The sequence below is a fragment of the Pleurodeles waltl genome, chromosome 1_1 (assembly GCF_031143425.1).
Source record: "Pleurodeles waltl isolate 20211129_DDA chromosome 1_1, aPleWal1.hap1.20221129, whole genome shotgun sequence".
NCBI lineage: Eukaryota > Metazoa > Chordata > Amphibia > Caudata > Salamandridae > Pleurodeles > Pleurodeles waltl.
The window spans coordinates 438,714,786-438,730,840 of NC_090436.1; the positions used below are offsets into that span (position 1 = coordinate 438,714,786).

The window sequence follows — 16,055 nt, forward strand, 5'->3', positions numbered from 1 at the left end:
TGAGGTTTCTTGTATTCTATAGTGGCAGTACTTGACAGGAGAGTGAGAAAAACTGCAGTGACCCACTCAATTGCACTGATTTAGCAACTAAGAACAGTTTTTTGCGTTTTGTTCAAGGGTCACATTGGGTGTTACTTTTAAGCATAATTGGTTTAGCTATGCCTCCAACTATGCAAAAAAGTACTGGATTCAATTAACTAAATTACTATATATATATTTAAAGACTCAAAAAGCAGAGATTAAAAATTATTATGCTGGTTGCCCATTGAAAAGGACTATCCGGTTCTGCAACTATTATCTATTAGCACCGATAACACAGATGAAGCTGTGCAAGCCACCACAGGTGTTGAGCCAGTTGTCCCAAAGCCCTGGAGAGCAGCTGTATGCAAAATTTGTTTCAGAAGGGAAGTAATTGTGATTCTATTAAAATTAACCTTTCATTATCAGCTTTTTGTCACAAAATCTCAATTCATAGCTTTCACCTAAACAAATGATGATCAATCTTTTTATGAATTACACACAACAGTTAATATATTGTACTATTTTCAGTTTCATCAGTAGCAATGATAAACATCCCCAGTGCTGGTATTCAAAGAATTATTTGGTTGGACGAGTGAGAAAAGGCCTGTGTCTTTCTTTCTTAAACACTAGACATTCTTTTCAAACTAGATCACTAAATGTCCGCATGCCATCAGTGTTTGAGGCAGATCAGAAACTGTGCACTGGTTGATAGGCAATGAAAATGTCACTTACCCAGTGTACATCTGTTCGTGGCATCAGTCGCTGAAGATTCACATGCTGTGCATAGCCCGCCATCTGGTGTTGGGTCGGAGTGTTACAAGTTGTTTTTCTTCAAAGAAGTCTTTCGAGTCACGGGACCGAGGGACTCCTCCTCTTTGTCTCCATTGCGCATGGGCGTCGACTCCATCTTCGATTGTTTTCCCCGCAGAGGGTGAGGTAGGAGTTGTTTATTAGTAATAGTGCCCATGCAATGGAGTGAATAAGTATGTACCTATTTAAGATTTAATATATTTACAAATGTACAAAGTTGAAGCTAACTTCCAAACGGCTACAGGCTCCCGGGGAGGTGGGTGGGCACATGTGAATCTTCAGCGACTGATGCCACGAACAGATGTACACTGGGTAAGTGACATTTTCAGTTCGATGGCATCTGTCGCTGTAGATACACATGTTGTGCATAGACTAGTAAGCAGTTATCTCCCCAAAAGCGGTGGCTCAGCCTGTAGGAGTGGAAGTAGTCTGAAATAAGGTTCTTAGTACGGCTTGACCTACTGTGGCTTGTTGTGCGGATAGCACGTCTACACAGTAGTGCTTGGTAAATGTGTGAGGCGTAGACCATGTGGCTGCCTTACATATTTCGTGCATTGGAATATTCCCTAGGAAGGCCATGGTAGCGCCTTTCTTTCTGGTTGAGTGTGCCCTTGGTGTAATGGGCAGTTGTCTTTTTGCTTTAAGGTAGCAGATTTGGATGCACTTAACTATCCATCTGGCTAAACCCTGTTTCGATATTGGGTTTCCTGCGTGAGGTTTTTGAAATGCAATAAACAGTTGTTTAGTTTTTCTGATGTTTTTAGTTCTGTCGATGTAGTACATTAGTGCTCTTTTGACGTCTAATGTATGTAGTGCCCTTTCAGCTATGGAATCTGGCTGTGGGAAGAACACTGGTAGCTCTACCGTTTGATTTAGGTGGAACGGTGAAATCACCTTTGGCAAAAAATTTAGGATTGGTCCTTAGGACTACTTTATTTTTGTGTAGTTGGATAAAAGGTTCTTGTATTGTAAACGCCTGAATTTCACTTACTCTTCTTAGAGATGTGATGGCGATGAGAAATGCAACTTTCCAGGTTAGGAATTGTATTTCGCAAGAATGCATAGGTTCAAAGGGTGGACCCATGAGTCTTGTTAAGACGATGTTGAGGTTCCATGAAGGAACAGGTGGTGTCCTTGGTGGTATAATTCTTTTGAGGCCTTCCATAAACGCTTTAATGACAGGTATCCTAAATAGTGAAGTTGAATGGGTAATCTGCAGGTATGCAGATATTGCTGCGAGGTGTATTTTAATGGAAGAGAAGGCCAGGTTCGATTTTTGTAAGTGTAGTAAGTAACCCACTACATCCTTTGGAGATGCGTGTAATGGTTGAATTTGATTATGATGGCAGTAGCAAACAAACCTTTTCCATTTGCTTGCATAGCAGTGTCTAGTGGATGGTCTTCTAGCTTGCTTTATGACTTCCATACATTCTTGTGTGAGGTTTAAGTGTCCGAATTCTAGGATTTCAGGAGCCAGATTGCTAGATTCAGCGATGCTGGGTTTGGATGCCTGATCTGTTGTTTGTGTTGTGTTAACAGATCTGGCCTGTTGGGCAACTTGACGTGGGGTACTACTGATAGGTCTAGCAGTGTTGTGTACCATGGTTGCCTTGCCCATGTTGGTGCTATCAGTATGAGTTTGAGTTTGTTTTGACTCAATTTGTTTACTAGATATGGAAGGAGAGGGAGAGGGGGAAAAGCGTACGCAAATATCCCTGACCAGTTCATCCATAGGGCATTGCCTTGAGACTGCCTGTGTGGGTATCTGGATGCGAAGTTTTGGCATTTTGCGTTCTCCTTTGTTGCAAATAAGTCTATTTGAGGTGTTCCCCAACGTTTGAAGTAAGTGTTTAGAATTTGGGGGTGAATTTCCCATTCGTGGACCTGTTGGTGATCTCGAGAGAGATTGTCTGCTAGTTGATTTTGGATCCCTGGAATAAATTGTGCTATTAGGCGAATGTGGTTGTGAATTGCCCATTGCCATATCTTTTGTGCCAGAAGGCACAGCTGTGTCGAGTGTGTCCCCCCTGTTTGTTTAGATAATACATTGTTGTCATGTTGTCCGTTTTGACAAGAATGTATTTGTGAGTTATGATTGGTTGAAATGCTTTTAATGCTTGGAAAACTGCTAGTAGTTTGAGGTGATTTATATGCAGCTTTCTTTGATGTACATCCCATTGTCCTTGTATGCTGTGTTGATTGAGGTGTGCTCCCCACCCTGTCATGGAAGCATCTGTTGTTATCACGTATTGTGGCACTGGGTCTTGGAAAGGCCGCCCTTTGTTTAAATTTATATTGTTCCACCATAGAAGCGAGAGGTATGTTAGGCGGTCTATTAACACCAGATCTAGAAGGCGACCCTGTGCTTGTGACCATTGTGATGCTAGGCACTGTTGTAAGGGCCTCATGTGTAGTCTTGCGTTCGGGACAATGGCTATGCATGAGGACATCATGCCTAGGAGTTGTAATATCATCTTCGCCTGTATTCTTTGTGTTGGATACATGCGTTGTATAATCTTTTGGAAATGTTGAACCCTTTGTGGACTTGGAGTGGCTATTCCCCTCGTTGTGTCTATTGTCGCTCCTAGGTATTGTTGTACTTTGCACGGCAGAATGTGTGATTTCGCATAGTTGATGGTGAAACCGAGTTTGTAGAGGGTTTGTATGACCTGATCTGTGTGGTGTGAGCACCTTGTCAGTGAGTCGGTCTTGATTAGCCAGTCGTCTAGATACGGGAATACGTATATTTGCTGCCTTCTGATGTGTGCAGCCACTACTGCTAGGCATTTTGTGAAGACTCTTGGTGCAGTTGTTAAACCGAACGGCAATACTTTGAATTGGTAATGTATTCCTTTGAATACGAACCTTAGGTATTTTCTGTGCGACGGATGTATTGGTATGTGGAAATACGCGTCTTTGAGATCTAAGGTTGTCATGTAATCTTGTTGCTTTAGCAATGGTAACACTTCCTGTAGCGTGACCATGTGAAAGTGTTCTGATTTGATGTATGTGTTTAGTGTTCGGAGGTCTAGGATTGGTCTCAGTGTTTTGTCCTTCTTTGGTATTAGAAAGTACAGTGAGTAAACCCCTGTATTCGTTTGTGTATCTGGTACCAGTTCTATTGCGTTCTTTTGCAGTAATGCTTGAACTTCTATTTCTAGGAGTTCCGAATGTTGTTTTGATATATTCTGTGTTTTTGGTGGTATGTTTGGAGGGATTTGTAGAAATTCTATGCAATAACCATGTTGGATAATTGCTAAGACCCAAGTGTCTGTTGTTATTTTCTCCCACGCTTGGTAATACGGACTTATTCTTCCCCCCACTGGTGTTGTGTGGAGGGGATGAGTGACGTGTGAGTCACTGTTTGGTTGTAGGTGTTTTGGGGCTTTGAAATTTTCCCCTGCTTCTAGGGAATTGTCCTCCTCTGTATTGGCCCCGAAAGCCTCCCCTTTGGTACTGTCCCTGGTAGGTGGACGGTGTTGAATGTGAGGTACTGGCTTGTGTGGCTTGACCCCGAAACCCCCCTCTAAAGGTTGTCTTGCGGAAGGTGTTGAAAGTGCCTCTGCTCTGCGGGGAGTAGAGCGCGCCCATGGCTTTTGCAGTGTCAGTGTCCTTTTTTAGCTTCTCAATTGCCGTGTCCACTTCAGGTCCGAACAATTGTTGCTCATTGAATGGCATATTGAGCACCGCCTGCTGTATCTCTGGTTTAAAACCAGATGTTCGTAGCCACGCGTGCCTTCGTATGGTTACTGCCGTGTTAATTGTTCTTGCCGCTGTGTCCGCTGCGTCCATAGAGGAGCGTATCTGGTTATTGGAGATGTTTTGGCCCTCCTCAACCACTTGTTTCGCCCTCTTTTGTAGTTCTGTGGGTAGATGCTCAATGAGGTGTTGCATCTCGTCCCAGTGGGCTCTGTCATATCGCGCTAGGAGCGCTTGAGAGTTAGCGATGCGCCACTGGTTTGCAGCCTGTACTGCGACCCTTTTACCGGCTGCATCGAACTTGCGGCTCTCCTTATCCGGGGGTGGTGCATCGCCCGATGTGTGAGAGTTTGCTCTCTTGCGAGCTGCCCCTACCACAACCGAATCTGGTGGCAGTTGTGAGGTGATGAAAGCTGGGTCTGTGGGAGGTGCTTTATATTTCTTTTCCACCCTCGGTGTTATTGCCCTACTCTTGACAGGCTCTTTGAATATGTCCTTTGCGTGCCTTAGCATTCCTGGGAGCATAGGCAGGCTTTGGTAGGTGCTATGTGTGGAAGAGAGGGTGTTGAAGAGGAAGTCATCCTCGACAGGCTCCGAGTGTAGAGACACGTTATGGAACTCTGCTGCTCTAGCCACCACTTGTGAATATGCTGTGCTGTCTTCTGGTGGTGAGGGCTTTGTAGGATACGCCTCTGGACTGTTGTCTGACACTGGGGCGTCGTATAAGTCCCAAGCATCTTGGTCCTGGTCACCTTGGCTTAAGGTGGTGTGAGCCGGTGAATGTGACGGAGTCTGTGCCGGTGAAATGTGAGCTACAGGTGGAGGAGAGGGTGGCGGAGTTACCTTCTTCACCAGTTTTGTTTGTGGTGCTTGTTCTTGTTGGAATTCAAGTCTCCTCTTCCTCCTAATAGGGGGAAGGGTGCTTATTTTCCCTGTTCCACTCTGTATAAAAATCTGTTTTTGAGTGTGGTCCACCTCGGTGGATTGTAATTCCTCCTCGAATCTATGCTTTCGCATTTGAGAGGACAGTGATTGTTCCTCTGAATAGGAACCGGTAGTTGGCTCGGTTGCGGGTCGTTTTGGCACCGAAACTATGTCCACGCTCTTTTTCGGCTCCGAGGCGACTTTTCTCTTTTTCGGAGTCGAACCCTCTCGGCGTCGATCCTCCTCGGTGCCGCTGTCTCTGCGTCGAGCAGCTTCGGCTCCGCTATCTCGGCGTCGATCTTTGTCGGCAGCACTATCTCGGTCCCGAGATGGCTGGGTGCCTGTGTCTCGACCCGAGTCGGACGATCTCGGCACTATTTCGGCCTTCTTCGGTGCCGATGGTCGGTCACCGCTTTTATGGGTTGAGCCATGGCCTGATGGCAGTGGCGTCCCCTGGGCCTTGTCAGTTTTCTTATGTGCTATCTTCGACGTCTTACTCACTGTTTCATGGTCGTCGAATTCGTCCGAGTCCGATTCATGGATCGAGAAGGCTTCTACTTCTTCTTGTTCCTCGAATTCTCGGTGTCCTGTCGGCGTGGACGCCATTTGCAGTCTTCTGGCTCATCGGTCACGGAGCGTTTTTCGGGACCGGAACGCACGACAGGCCTCACAAGTTTCTTCCCTGTGCTCGGGCGACAGGCACAGGTTACAGACCGAATGTTGGTCTGTATATGGGTATTTGTTGTGGCATTTAGGACAGAATCGGAACGGGGTCCGTTCCATCAGCGTCGATGTCACACGCGGTCGGGCCGACCAGGCCCCGACAGGGGATCGAAAACTACCCCGAAGGGCAACGGAGATGTTATTGTTTCGAGGCGATGTCGATGCTATCTAACTCGATCCCGAACGCAACAATACCGACGTAATTTTCCGATTTTGAGCTAACTTTCCGTTCCGAAACCCGGAGCGAAAGGAACACGTCCGAACCCGATGGCGGAAAGAAAACAATCGAAGATGGAGTCGACGCCCATGCGCAATGGAGACAAAGAGGAGGAGTCCCTCGGTCCCGTGACTCGAAAGACTTCTTCGAAGAAAAACAACTTGTAACACTCCGACCCAACACCAGATGGCGGGCTATGCACAACATGTGTATCTACAGCGACAGATGCCATCGAACATAAGGTTTTCAGTGAACTCATTAGCATATGCTATGTCTAACATTTTTCAAAAACGACATGGTTAATTACAAGTAGGAGTAAATTTGCAGCCTGAAGAGTTTTCTGAATTCACATGCTGTGCATTATTGCGCCATCTAGTGGTTGGGTCCGGCGTTGCCTGTTTTCTCTTATTTTTCCCTTTTCTTTTTTTTTTTTTTTTTTTGGGGCGTCGTCGACCACCATTTGTTGCTTGCTATGTCCCCTGTCTGATGTCAGACTGCACCCCAGAAGTTTCTGTGCGTGGTTGTCATCTTCAGATTCTTTTTCTGTTCTTGTTCTTTATTTTCTTTTCTTCTGTTTTAAAGCGTATCTTTGTATCTGACCTCTTCCCCACCTGTTTGTCTTGTTCTCAATTTGGGGAAATGGATGGGTCACATGTGAATCCAGAAAACTCTTCAGGCTGCAAAACTACACTCCGACTGGTAAGTAAACATTTTGTTTTGCAGCACGAATCCTCTTCTGGATTCACATGCTGTGCATTAGATTATGTAGCAGTTCCCCTTCTTTGCGTTGGTTGGGATGATATGCTGAGCATGCAAACAGATGCTGTAGTACCTTCTGTCCCACTTGAGCTTCGTTATGCATTTGCATGTCCACAGAATAATGCTTCGTGAATGTGTGTGGGGATGCTCATGTTGCTGCTGCGCAGATAGTGTCTATGGGCACATTTGCCATGAATACTAGTGTTGCGCTCTTCCTTCTTGTTGAGTGTGCTTTAGGGCAATGCAGTAGGCATTTGCCAGCTAAGGTGTGGCATGTTTGAATTGTCATCACGATCCATCGTGCAATAGTTCCCTTTGTGACAAGTGACCCCTTACTGGATTTGGCATAAGAAACTAACAGTTGGTTTCCCTTGTGAAACTTTGGTTTTCTCTAGGTAGTAAATCAGCGCTCTTCTTACATCAAGAGTATGTAATGTCTTTTCAAGTTGTGTCTGTAGATTCTTAAAGCATACTGGCAACTGGATGCTTTGGTTGATGTGGAATTTGCTTACCACCTTAGGTAGGAATTGAGGATTTGACCTAAGAACTACTTTGTCCTTGTAAATTTGCATGTATGGTTCCTGTATTGTTAGTGCTCGAAGCTCACTTACCCTTCGTAGCAATGTGACTGCTATCAGAAAAGCAGTTTTTAATGTGGTAAATCGGAGCTCTGCTTTGTGCATACGCTCAAACGGTTTTGTCATCAATTGTGTTAATATTGTGTTCAAGCTCCACATTGGGGCTGGTGCTTTCCTTGGGGGGAGGGCAATTCTTTTGGATCCCTCCAGGAACCTCTTTATTACAGGTGCTATGAAAAAACTTTTACACAGAGTTCCCCTGTTGTAGGCCACAACTGCTGCCAAGTATGCTTTGAGAGACGAGTAGTTGATCCCACTGTCCAGCAGGTTTCCTGTTTGGATATTGTCTCGAAGGCATTGTTCTTTGTGCTACATAAGAGGTACCTTTTCCATTTTGATGTGTAGCATTGCCTTGTTAGCTTTCTAGCATCCTTCAGTATTTCCATGGTCCTAGGTGGTAGGTTTAGGTGTCTAAATTCTATGTATTCAGGCGCCATGCTGTTAGATTGAGCATTGCTGGAACGCCCATCCCTTTTGCATTGTGAGCAGGTCTTGCTCCACCCTGATCATCTGTCCTTTGGACAACTCGAGTAGATTTGAATGCCAGGTTTGTCTGGCCCACTGTGGGGCTATTAGGATGAGATTCGTCCCTTGTTGCCTGGTGTAGGAAGTTGGCTCTGTATGTGCTATTTCAAAGTAAGGAATAGCATGCACAGAGTCCAAGGGTTCCCCTTAGAGGTAAAATAGTGGTAAAAATAGATAATACTAATGCTCTATTTTGTGGTAGTGTGGTCGAGCAGTAGGCTTATCCAAGGAGTAGTGTTAAGCATTTGTTGTACATACACATAGACAATAAATGAGGTACACACACTCGGAGACAAATCCAGCCAATAGGTTTTTGTATAGAAAAATATCTTTTCTTAGTTTATTTTAAGAACCACAGGTTCAAATTCTACATGTAATATCTCATTCGAAAGGTATTGCAGGTAAGTACTTTAGGAACTTTAAATCATAAAAATTGCATGTATACTTTTCAAGTTATTGACAAATAGCTGTTTTAAAAGTGGACACTTAGTGCAATTTTCACAGTTCCTAGGGGAGGTAAGTATTTGTTAGGTTAACCAGGTAAGTAGGACACTTACAGGGCTTAGTTCTTGGTCCAAAGTAGCCGGGTTCGCAATGTTAGTCTATGAGAGATCTCGGGATCTCTTCAGCGCTGCAGGCAGGCAAGGGGGGGGTTCCTCAGGGAAACCTCCACTTGGGCAAGGGAGAGGGACTCCTGGGGGTCACTTCTCCAGTGAAAGTCCGGTCCTTCAGGTCCTGGGGGCTGCGGGTGCAGGGTCTCTCCCAGGCGTCGGGACTTAGGATTCAAAGAGTCGCGGTCAGGGGAAGCCTCGGGATTCCCTCTGCAGGCGGCGCTGTGGGGGCTCAGGGGGGACAGGTTTTGGTACTCACAGTATCAGAGTAGTCCTGGGGTCCCTCCTGAGGTGTTGGATCTCCACCAGCCGAGTCGGGGTCGCCGGGTGCAGTGTTGCAAGTCTCACGCTTCTTGCGGGGAGCTTGCAGGGTTCTTTCAAAGCTGCTGGAAACAAAGTTGCAGCCTTTCTTGGAGCAGGTCCGCTGTCCTCGGGAGTTTCTTGTCTTTTCGAAGCAGGGGCAGTCCTCAGAGGATGTCGAGGTCGCTGGTCCCTTTGGAAGGCGTCGCTGGAGCAGGATCTTTGGAAGGCAGGAGACAGGCCGGTGAGTTTCTGGAGCCAAGGCAGTTGTCGTCTTCTGGTCTTCCTCTGCAGGGGTTTTCAGCTAGGCAGTCCTTCTTCTTGTAGTTGCAGGAATCTAATTTTCTAGGGTTCAGGGTAGCCCTTAAATACTAAATTTAAGGGCGTGTTTAGGTCTGGGGGGTTAGTAGCCAATGGCTACTAGCCCTGAGGGTGGGTACACCCTCTTTGTGCCTCCTCCCAAGGGGAGGGGGGTCACAATCCTAACCCTATTGGGGGAATCCTCCATCTGCAAGATGGAGGATTTCTAAAAGTTAGAGTCACCTCAGCTCAGGACACCTTAGGGGCTGTCCTGACTGGCCAGTGACTCCTCCTTGTTGCTTTCTTTGTTCCCTCCAGCCTTGCCGCCAAAAGTGGGGGCCGTGGCCGGAGGGGGCGGGCAACTCCACTAAGCTGGAGTGCCCTGCTGGGTTGTGACAAAGGGGTGAGCCTTTGAGGCTCACCGCCAGGTGTCACAGCTCCTGCCTGGGGGAGGTGTTAGCATCTCCACCCAGTGCAGGCTTTGTTACTGGCCTCAGAGTGACAAAGGCACTCTCCCCATGGGGCCAGCAACATGTCTCTGGTGTGGCAGGCTGCTGGAACTAGTCAGCCTACACAGACAGTCGGTTAAGTTTCAGGGGGCACCTCTAAGGTGCCCTCTGGGGTGTATTTTGCAATAAAATGTACACTGGCATCAGTGTGCATATATTGTGCTGAGAAGTTTGATACCAAACTTCCCAGTTTTCAGTGTAGCCATTATGGTGCTGTGGAGTTCGTGTTTGACAGACTCCCAGACCATATACTCTTATGGCTACCCTGCACTTACAATGTCTAAGGTTTTGTTTAGACACTGGTGGGGTACCATGCTCATGCACTGGTACCCTCACCTATGGTATAGTGCACCCTGCCTTAGGGCTGTAAGGCCTGCTAGAGGGGTGTCTTACCTATACTGCATAGGCAGTGAGAGGCTGGCATGGCACCCTGAGGGGAGTGCCATGTCGACTTACTCGTTTTGTCCTCACTAGCACACACAAGCTGGCAAGCAGTGTGTCTGTGCTGAGTGAGAGGTCTCCAGGGTGGCATAAGACATGCTGCAGCCCTTAGAAACCTTCCTTGGCATCAGGGCCCTTGGTACTAGAAGTACCAGTTACAAGGGACTTATCTGGATGCCAGGGTCTGCCAATTGTGGATACAAAAGTACAGGTTAGGGAACGAACACTGGTGCTGGGGCCTGGTTAGCAGGCCTCAGCACACTTTCAATTGTAAACATAGCATCAGCAAAGGCAAAAAGTCAGGGGGCAACCATGCCAAGGAGGCATTTCCTTACACCTGGCCTTCTCCAGTACTTTTGGTATTATGGGAATCAGAGGAAAGGTGCAGGAAAATCTCCCTGACCAGTTTAGTTCTGACTGTCGGTGTTGAAACCTGGAGGTGAGCAATTGGCATTTCCTGTTTTCTGCTGAAGCGAACAGGTCGATTGATGGTGTGCCCCAAATCATAAAGATTTTTCTAGACTTTCTTGTTTTAACTTGCATTCGTGTGGGCTGCTTTCCTGTCTGCCTCTATGTTGTCTTTCCCCTGTAAGTGGACTGTTTGCAATTTGATCTCTAGTGGTATCGCCCATTCCCATATTTCTTGGGCTAGTGTGCTTAGGATAAAACACCTTTTGCCTCCTTGTTTGTTCAGGTAGAACATTGTTGTTGTGTTGTCTGTTTGGATTAGTACGTTTTTCTGTGCTACTTGTGTTTGAAAGGCTTTTAGTGCTAGTAACACTGTCTTCATCTTTAGGAAGTTGACGTGTCTTATTCATCTATCTTGTTCCGCTGGCCCTGAATTCTAAAGTTGCCTGTGTGTATTTCCCATCCCTTGTAAGACGCATCTGTTGTGATGGTTACCAATGGAGTGGTTGTCTTGAAAGGTCTCCCCTTGGTTATGTCTTTGGATGCCTACCATTGTATTTCTCTCTGTAATCTCTCTGTTACAACTACTAGATTTTCCCAACTCCTGATGGCTTGTGACCAGCTGTTGCTTAGCCATTCCTAAAAAATGGCATGTGGAGTCTCACACGGGTTATGAGGGGAATGCATGATGCCATCATGGCCATTAGTTTCATGAATGTCCTCACTGTCAGAGATGTCCCCCCTGGTAAAGGCGATTTTGCTCTGTGATTGTCTGTACTCTCTTCTGAGTAGGGTATGCGTATGCTTGCCTTGCATCTAGTCTTGCTCCTAGGAAGATCGTCTCCAGTTGTGGTTCTGGGGGTGATTTTTTGTGGTTTATGCTGAACTAGTTTTTGTACGTTATGATCACTGTGTGAGTATCCCTTTGACATTTCTCCTTTGTTTTTGCTTTTATCAGCCAGTCATCCAGGTAGGGGTATATGTGAATTCCCGCTCCTTCTTAGGAATCTGGGATTGTTGCCAGGTATTTTGTAAAAACACTTGGTGCCGGCTTTATTCCAAAGGGTAACACCTTGAACTGAAAGTGAACCTTCTCGAGTACGAACCTGAGGGACTTTTTGTGTGCTTAATTCATGTGTATGTGCATGTAGGCCTCTTATAGATCTATGGTTGCCATACAGTCCCACTTTTGTAAGTGGGAAGACCTCTTGTACTGCTGTCATCTTGAAACGCTTTGTGCAGATTAATTTGTTGATGAACCTAAGGTCCAGGATTGGTTTTATTGTGAGGTCCGTTTTTGGCACCAAAAAGTAAGGGGAGCAGTTTCCCTTGTTTAACTCCCTTTCTGGTACTCTTTCTATTGCATGTTTGTATAGGAGTGCTTTTACCTAGTTTCTTAATTGTACCAGTTCTTTTACCTGAAACTTCTTCCCTTTTGGTGGTCTTGGTATTGGAGGGCTTGTTAGCTCTATATAGTAACCGTGGTGTACCACGTTTAGAACTCATTTGTCTGTTGTTATCTTTGTCAATTTGTATGAGTAATACGCTATTCTGCCACAACCACAGGTGTTGTGTGTGGATATGAGGCTGAATTTGAGTCACTTTGAGGTCCCTCCACCTCCTCTTGGGGTTTTGGCCTCTGACCCTCCCTCTACTATGAAAGGGCTGCCTTGAGGGGTGCTGCCGTTGCTAGTATCCAGATTGTTGGCCAGCCTGTGGTGTGATGCCTTGGCCTTGTTGCTGCTGTTGTCCCACTGGGAAAAGTCCCCTTCGTGAGTGTCTTCTGGGTATGTTTACTCTCCTGAAAATACCCCTGTATTGTAGAGCACCCACTGCCTTTGACACCTCGTTGTCCTTTTTGATTTGTTGCAAGGACTCGTCTGCTTCCTGTCTGAACAAGGCCTCTCCTGTGAAGGGATTATTAACAGAGGCCTTGACTTCAGGTTTAAAACCTGAGATCCTGAGCCAGGCATGTCTTCTGAGGATTGTACCCGTACACACTTGTCTGCTAGCAGTATCTCTGTGTCTGATGCTGATTTTAAACAAGTGTTGGCGATATATTTCCCTTCCTGAATAATCACTTTGGCTCTTTTCCTATCCTCTTCTAGGAGTTTTTTCATTAGCTCCTCTATTTCGTCCCATTGTTAGTGGCCATATCTGTTGAGGGGGGCATTAGAAATGGCTATCCCACCATTGTGCTGCTGCTTCTCTTTCCATTTTCCTTCCTAACATGTCCAGTCTTTTGCTTTCCATCTCAGGGGGTGGTCCTGTGGAGGTATCGGCATTACTCCTCCTTCTTGCCATAGTGACAATGATGCAGTCTGCCAAGGAGTTTCCTTGTATGTATGGGACTTTCAAAGAAGTTTGTACTTCGCTATTCTCTGTGTTACTCTTTACTGGAGGCTGGTTCGCTGAAAGCTTCCTTGCCCTGGTCCAATATGCTAGGTATCATAACAGAGGTATTCCATACTTGTTGGCGTAAGGGTTTCTACGAGGAAGCAAGAGTTTCTCCTCCTCCAAGGGTACTCCATAAGGTTTGGCAGTTCGTATGTTCAGTCCATTATAGAAAGTGATGTTGTCTGGGGTGAAGATCTCTAGGGGTAGTTGTCGACCTCCTCTTCTGGGCTTTCTGTTTTGAGGTCATTCTAGTCTTCCTCGAAAACGTCTATTGCTTCCTCCCTCTCAGGGTCATAGAAGCACTCCTCAATCTCTTTCCCATGTGGTTCTGGTGTTGCAAGGGCTTCTGAAGCGGTCGCTTCCTCTTCGATATGTGCGGTTGTGGAGGTCTTGATTGGTATTATGAGCCTCATCAATTTCTTTCTTGTGCTGAAGAAAGTGTTGCCAGTTTGGCTTGCAGCCTTCACCTTTTCTTCACCACCTCCAAGGCCTTTTCAACATCCTGCGTTGAGGATGCCCTATTTTTCAGAGCAGTCGGTCCCTTCTCCGAAAGTTTTGGGGTCTCTTTCGAGGGGTTTCCCTCCATGGTGGGTTTGGTCTGTTTCAACATTCTGCCTTTAACCAGATCCCTGTGCTCGGATCCGTGTGCCTCTGTTTCGTGGCTGGCCCTCGATTGCCGTTTTCTTGGGCGTTGGGGCTGCCTTGTGCGACTTCTTTCAGGGAACCGGGTCTCTGACGGTTTGGGCATTCTTCTTACCTTCTTGGGTTTTTTTCCTCGGTGTCCTTTGCCGATTTTTTTGCCGTACATTTCTTCTCAGCATCCCCCTCGAGGACTTCTATGTCAGATACCCCATGGGCTGATTCTGCGCATCCGGCCTGTTCCTCGTCGTCGCTGGAGAGGCCTATATCCTTCAAGGACAGTTGCGGTTTTTGGCTGAACATTGCTGAGTGATGCTCTTCTCTCTGTTTTCGGCGAGCTTTCAGGGTCTTCGGCACAAATGCAGTGCAGGCCTCAAAGTCCTAGTCCCTGTGGTTTCTCTGCAGGCAGAGGTTGCAGAATTTATGTGGGTCACGCTGAGCGAATTTGTGGCGGCAGTTCTGGCAAAACTTAAAAAGGGTGTCCTCCATGACCCCTACCTTGTTTCACTCCCTCGTCACATGGAGACCCAACCATTTGATGGTGAAATAACGTACATGTTAATCCAGAAAAGGACTATTTACGTAAGTAGTTAATACAACGTAGGCGTCATGCCCTGTTTTAATATTGTGTGATGAGGAAATTGCTATCATCTTCCTCTTAAGATGTTCATTTCCCTTCCCTAGAGCATAGATAATACATATAAATGTGAGAAATATATAAATTTTATAAATGTGAATATGAACGTTATTACCATTCTAAACTACAAGATAAACGTGTTAAAAATAAGGCAGCAGAGAATGAAATATGAATTGGATACAGCATGTATTTAACAGTGGCATTAAACTCTAGTCTAAGTTTATGTTATTAGCCAACTTGGTTACCTGTTTATTATATAAAGAAATAAAGTTTTAAAGAGGAAATAACAACCAATCACATACCCATCCGGATAAGTGAGCACTCGGAACCCGAGCTTGCAGGAGGTGGAATGACATGCTGCATCAGCAGCTCCTTGTAGTGGCTTTCATCCAAAATGACGTGGTACGTTCCTGTCAAGTTAAAACATGATCCAGTCATACACAAGTACAACAGACACATCATGTTTTCATAACTTTATAAAACGCAATCTTGCCCTGAGAACGGTGATTCCATTTGAAGCACCAGGAAGCAAAGTAGGCTTTGGCAAAGGTGAGGCCTATGGCCATGTTTTGGGCCAAGCCTACACAGCTCTCAGCATAAAGGGTGGCCTTGTATAGCTGTGTCTATGATCAGTCTATACACTGTACAACATCTCCATATGTAGTCTGATAGAATTGTAATGTTCCTTCATGTATAATATTATTAACACTGAATACTTACCTAGCACAGACCATATCTGTTACCTCTCAACTCATTTGCAATAATGTTGGCGGGTGTTGAAGGGGGTGTTTTTGGGGGTGGTGACGGGTGCCAGTAAGAACATTTTATTAGTTTGACAGAATTATGTAAGCTGGCAGCTATGAAAGTTGTGCAGCAGGATAACGGCACTGACATCTGCCGTGGCCTTCAAAAAGTACAAGCATCTCTGGTAGACAACGGTGGGAAACATGCTGGGCCACTGACTACCTGTCAAGTGGTCATGAGCAGCTCCTTAAGGAATTTATAGGGATGGCATCGAGGTGCAAGTGCGGACTTTGGTCACCCACAGCAACTAGTGCCATGATGTCCCAAGACCCTGTACCCTGACCGCACCTTGCACCCATCCAACCTGCCTGCAAAGCAGGGTGGACCAAACCGTTAGTCTTAATTACACCCTATACTCAGTCCCCCATAGTCTGCTTACTCTAGGATCTAGGAGGCTGGCCTTTGTTTTACCCTGCACCCTGTCCTCCTTCACCCAGAGCCCACTGAACACAATCAAAGGCCATGCCCAACAGGTTCTGTGGAGCTGGACACCAAGCTTTTCTGAATGACACGCCCTACTCAAAGTGCTATTTTTTTTTAAACTTCTCAATACTTCTAGAACCGCTTTTTTCCAGAAAATGTAAACTAGTTTTAGTAAATGGAAGTACCGCTGGTGGGGAAAAGTACATTGAGCAAAAATTCTTGTAGCACTTTAAATAAAGCATGTATGTTTTGCAGTCCTTCAAATCAAGG

The 16,055-nt window shown here is 45.9% G+C and overlaps 1 protein-coding gene across 1 annotated transcript in view; it reads right to left on the bottom strand.

The window, feature by feature from the left end:
* The window catches only part of GTF2H2C (GTF2H2 family member C), a 229,619-nt gene that overhangs the window by 62,163 nt on the left and 151,401 nt on the right, over nucleotides 1–16,055 (bottom strand). The window contains exon 11 of the mRNA XM_069224368.1: nucleotides 14,861–14,968. Within this exon, the coding sequence (XP_069080469.1) occupies nucleotides 14,861–14,968 (108 nt within the window). The remainder of the gene's footprint in view (nucleotides 1–14,860; nucleotides 14,969–16,055) is intronic.